Source organism: Chrysochloris asiatica, unplaced genomic scaffold (assembly GCF_000296735.1).
Source record: "Chrysochloris asiatica unplaced genomic scaffold, ChrAsi1.0 scaffold00032, whole genome shotgun sequence".
Lineage (NCBI taxonomy): Eukaryota > Metazoa > Chordata > Mammalia > Afrosoricida > Chrysochloridae > Chrysochloris > Chrysochloris asiatica.
Genome location: NW_006408550.1, coordinates 21,254,901 through 21,259,408, shown reverse-complemented (window position 1 = coordinate 21,259,408; position 4,508 = coordinate 21,254,901). Strand labels below are relative to the sequence as shown.

The following is a 4,508-nucleotide window of genomic DNA, read 5'->3' as shown; positions in this document are numbered from 1 at the left end:
AACAACAACAACAACAACTAAGGAGCTCAGGTGGCGTAGTGGTTACGAATCGGGCTGTGAACCGCAAGGTCAGCAGTTCGAAACTACCAGTGGTTCCGTGGATTTACAGCCTCAGAAACCCTGTGCAGCGTCGCTATTGAGTCGGAACTGACTACAAGGCACATAACAACAACAACAACTACTAAACTCTAACAACTGCAAGCTTGGTGGTTCAAGCTCACCAACTGCTCCTCGGAAACCCTATACAGGGTTGCTGCGGATCGGAACCGACTCAACAGCACTACCGACTCAACAGCACTTCACAACAACGGCCTGGCCACAGCAGTCCTGGTGTGGTGCTCTGGGATAATGCGTCCAACTGCAAGGTGAATGGTTCAAGCTCATTAGCTGCTTCTTGGAAACCCTATACAAGGTCGCTACAGGTCAGAATCAACTCCACAACACTTAACAACAACAACCTGACCACAGGTGACACTAATCAGAGTATATGCCCCAAATGTTAGATTGTACATTAAAATACTTAGCACGCTTTACATATGGTCCAGTTGTGTACATAGCCTATTGTTGTTGTTAAGTTCTGTAGAGTAGGTTTTCACCCATACCTACCCTGTGTAGGGTTTCCGAGGAGTGACTGGTGAGCTTGACCAACCTCACGGTTCAAACCGACTTTGTAGTTCATCATATTAACCCACAGCGCCACACCAAGACTTCACATATTCTATTAGGTAATTTATAAAATAAATGTAACTTTTATGTTACATATTTTACTTTATTAGAACTTTTTTAAACACTGGATTAAAAAACAGAAGCTCCTTTTTTTTTTTTTTAAGTCCAGAAGATTTTCCCACACTCCTTGTGGTGAAGTCTACACTGGGCTACAGAATGAAGCTTTTCAAGGTTTTCCATGCATGCAACATTAGGGAAGTAAATAAATAAATAGAAGACCTGGGATCCTTGAAGTTGATTTTACGATTTTAAAACAATTCAAGCTAAATCTAGCAAGTTAATATATGCACATGTGAATTACATTTATGCTATTATAATGAAGTACTTTCCATAGCCTGAATAGCAATTAGAGATTGTATCTGTTTTTAGTATCTGATAAATTGGGCTGCGTTAAGTGCCATTGAGTTGGTTCTGATTCACAGTGATCCTGTATAGGGTTTCCAAGTAGTAGCTGATGAGCTTGAACTACTGACCTTTCAGTTTACACCAACCTTGTGGCCAAGTACTTTATCCCATAGCACCACACCAGGACTCCTAGGATCGAGTTTACATAATAAAATAACTAAACACAAACAAACAATGCTTTGTTTGGTAGCCCTGGTAGCATAATGGACTACAAGATCAGTAGTTCGAATCTACTAGTCACTCCACAGGAGAAAGAGGAAAATCTACTCCTGAAAAGATTTACTGCCTTGGAAACCCTATACAGGGTCACTGTGAGTCAGAACCCACTCAGTAGCATATAGCACCCACTAATACATCATAATAATATCAATCATAATTTACTAGGCCTTAGGGCTCCTGGATGGTGCAAATGTTTGCCCTCAACATCCAACCTAAAAGTTGGTGGTTGGGACCCAGCAGCACATGAGAAGAAAGTCCTGGCAATCCGCTTGCATAAAGATTACAGCCAAGAAATCCATACCAGGGTAAGTCAAAAAGTATTTACAAAATCAGAGAAACCTTTACTAAGCAAAAATATCAAAACTGCTTCTCAGCATATCCCCTATCTAGGTCTATACACTTCTGAAGGTGGTGATCATCTCCCTAACCTTTCCCCAAAGAATTCTGTACTTCAGTTTATACCACATCAAATGGAGGTATCAGATGTATTGGCATCCTCTGAGGGATTCAAGTCATGTTCCTTTGAAATGTTGAGTTTAGGGAATGAAAAGAAGTCTAAGAGGCGAGATCAGAATTGTAGGGTTAATGAAGCGCTATCTCCCAAATATGGACATTCCTTGCTATCCTCAAAGTATGTACGAGTGCACTGTCGTGATGAACAACTTACTTGGCATAACTTTCCTGGCCATTTTCCCACCAATGTAGTTTATTCATTTCTGTAAAACTTCTTCCTAACAAGCCCCCACGATTATACTGTGTCCTTCGAGAAAATCAGTGAAGATTACCTTCTTCTTTGGAGTCCCAAAAAGTCACCATCAACTTCTGAGCTGACAGCCCTCTTTGACTGTGACTGGCCCAGAAGATCCCCTTGGGAGGCACCATTTTGATCGGACCTAGGTTTTTGTTTGGTTTATTATTTTTTTTTTGAAGGCACGCTAATGAAAGGAAAAGGAGCCTGGTGGTACTGTGGGTTCTGTGTTGGCAGGTGGCTCAAACCCATCTGTTATTCCTCGGGCAAAAGATAAGGCTGTCTACTCCCATAATATAAGGAACTCTGGTAGCATAGTGGTTACGAATCGAGCTGCTAACCTCAAGGTCAGCAGTTGGAAGCTACCAGCTGTTCCATGAGAGAAAGACGAGGCTTTCTGCTCTTGTAAAGATTTATAGCCTCGGAAACCCTGTACAGGATCACTATGAGTAGGAACCAACTCCATGGCACACCACCATCACTCCTATAAAGATCTAGCCTGTGGGTTGGCTTTTACACAGGTATGTTAAAGTGGTACATCACTTCAATTAGATTCTTCTTGTAAGTGTCATAGAGTCAGTTACAACTCATAGTAACCCTGCATAGGGCTTCCGAGGAGCAATTGGTGGGTTTGATCCACTGACCTTGTGATTAGCAGTCTAGTGCTTAGCCTACAGCGCCACACCAGGCCTACTGTAGGCACCAAATCCTTTGTCATCCAGTTGGTGCTCCCAGTGACCCTAAAGGACAGAGAAGAGCTGCTTCATAAGGTTTCCCAGGCTGCAATCTTTACGGAAGCAGGCTGCCACATCTTTCTCCTGCTGAGAAGGCTGATGGGTTTCAGCTGTTGACCATTTGGTTAGCAGTTGAACATTTAACCACTGCACCACCAATTCCTACTGTACATTCAGCAATTTGTATGTATCAGTTGCTCAAGACCATATGCTAACATGACTATTTCTCATCACTGTTATTTATTGGGCTCTTGAATCGCTGGTTCTGCATCTTATATGGTCAGTCTTATGAACATGCTACCGGACATGGAAACTTCCATCCACTGACTTCTGGCAATAGCCAAAGGAAGTTTGCACATAATCAACATGCTGAACTACAAGCAAGCCAGTACTTTGACCTTATATAAGTGCTGATACCATCTGAAAAATTTTGTCTTCACACCATACTTTTATTATTCTCCCTTACAGAATTCACAGACAACTGCCACAGATTGTAATGTAGAGATTATGGTAAAGGAAGAAGAGAATGAGGAAGTTGCCTTAGAAATGGTGAGTGTGCCTTTGAATGTTTCTTCTGCAGAAAAAGAAAAAAAAAGAAAAAAAATCCTCAAAAGACTTCCTTTCAGGGAGAATCTGAATTTAGAGATCAGAGTATCATCTAGTTGGGCCTAAACTGTCATTTGGGAGCGGTGGGCGAGCTGGACAATCAGTATAATTTCTTTCCAAAGCTCTTCCAATTCTAAGCTTGATTCAAAGCTGGAGAGAATGATGAGGTCCAATACACCAAAACTGGGGACTCCCCACCCTTCCCATCTGTGTGTGTGTGTTGGGGGGGTGGGGGTTGGAGGAGATTGCCTTGTTCTCTGCCCACTTTCCACTTCTGGGATGACCTAGTTCTGCTGTACCAGTCTGAGAAAAGTACTTTTCTCCAATGAAACCCTGAGGTAGCCAGAGCAATGCATGTCCTCTTTCCCCAGTCCGACCCTCTGGCCTGAATACATTAGGGTAGACTTGGAAAGTGGATCACACCGTGCGGTAGCGTTTCAGATGCAGGGTGAAGCTGGCACGGAGAGGCGCGGAGTCTCATGTCGTCTGGTGTTGACTAGGGCAGGCTGGCTTTGAATAAGAGCATTAAATATACAGTGCTGTAGTTTGGTCCCCCGCCCGGACTCCGGTCTATGGCACTCAGCCACCGCCTCCGCCCGCCAGGCCCTGGCCGAGTGCCTGATCCTGGGAATGCCCATTCGTTCACAGTCACACCTGTTCCGTGTCTCCGCACTCCGCACCTCCGCCCAGCAGCCGCCCCGCGCCTGGCGGGGCTCAGAGACGGGATGCGGAGCTGGGGGAGGCGGGGCGGAGAAGGGAGGCCGGCCTCCCGGGGCTGAACCCGTAGGACTCGGAGCCAGGGGCCGGCCAGGCCAGGGGCTGCGAGGGCAGAAGCGGCCGAGACCGCCGAGAGGGCTTGTGGAGGGGGCGTCGCGCTCGCATTACGCTGCCGGAGCCTGCGGCACAGGCGGCGAGGCTGGGCCGAGGGATGGGGTTTGGAGCAGCCTCCTCCTTTCTCCCCGCAGCCCCAGCGCCTCCTCTCCTCGCTGGGCTGCAGCGCCCGTTAGGCCGCGCAGGGTGAGAGCCTCGCCCGGACTGGAAAGGCGGGCGCGCGGGGCCGCGGCGGGGGG

The 4,508-nt window shown here is 46.4% G+C and overlaps 1 protein-coding gene across 1 annotated transcript in view; it reads left to right on the top strand.

Moving 5' to 3' along the window:
* TMEM229A (transmembrane protein 229A) overlaps positions 1–4,508 on the top strand; it is a 111,612-nt gene that overhangs the window by 105,829 nt on the left and 1,275 nt on the right. Inside the window, exons 3-4 of the mRNA XM_006859368.1 lie at positions 3,301–3,381; positions 4,042–4,489. Coding sequence (XP_006859430.1) covers positions 3,301–3,381; positions 4,042–4,489 — 529 coding nt within the window. The remainder of the gene's footprint in view (positions 1–3,300; positions 3,382–4,041; positions 4,490–4,508) is intronic.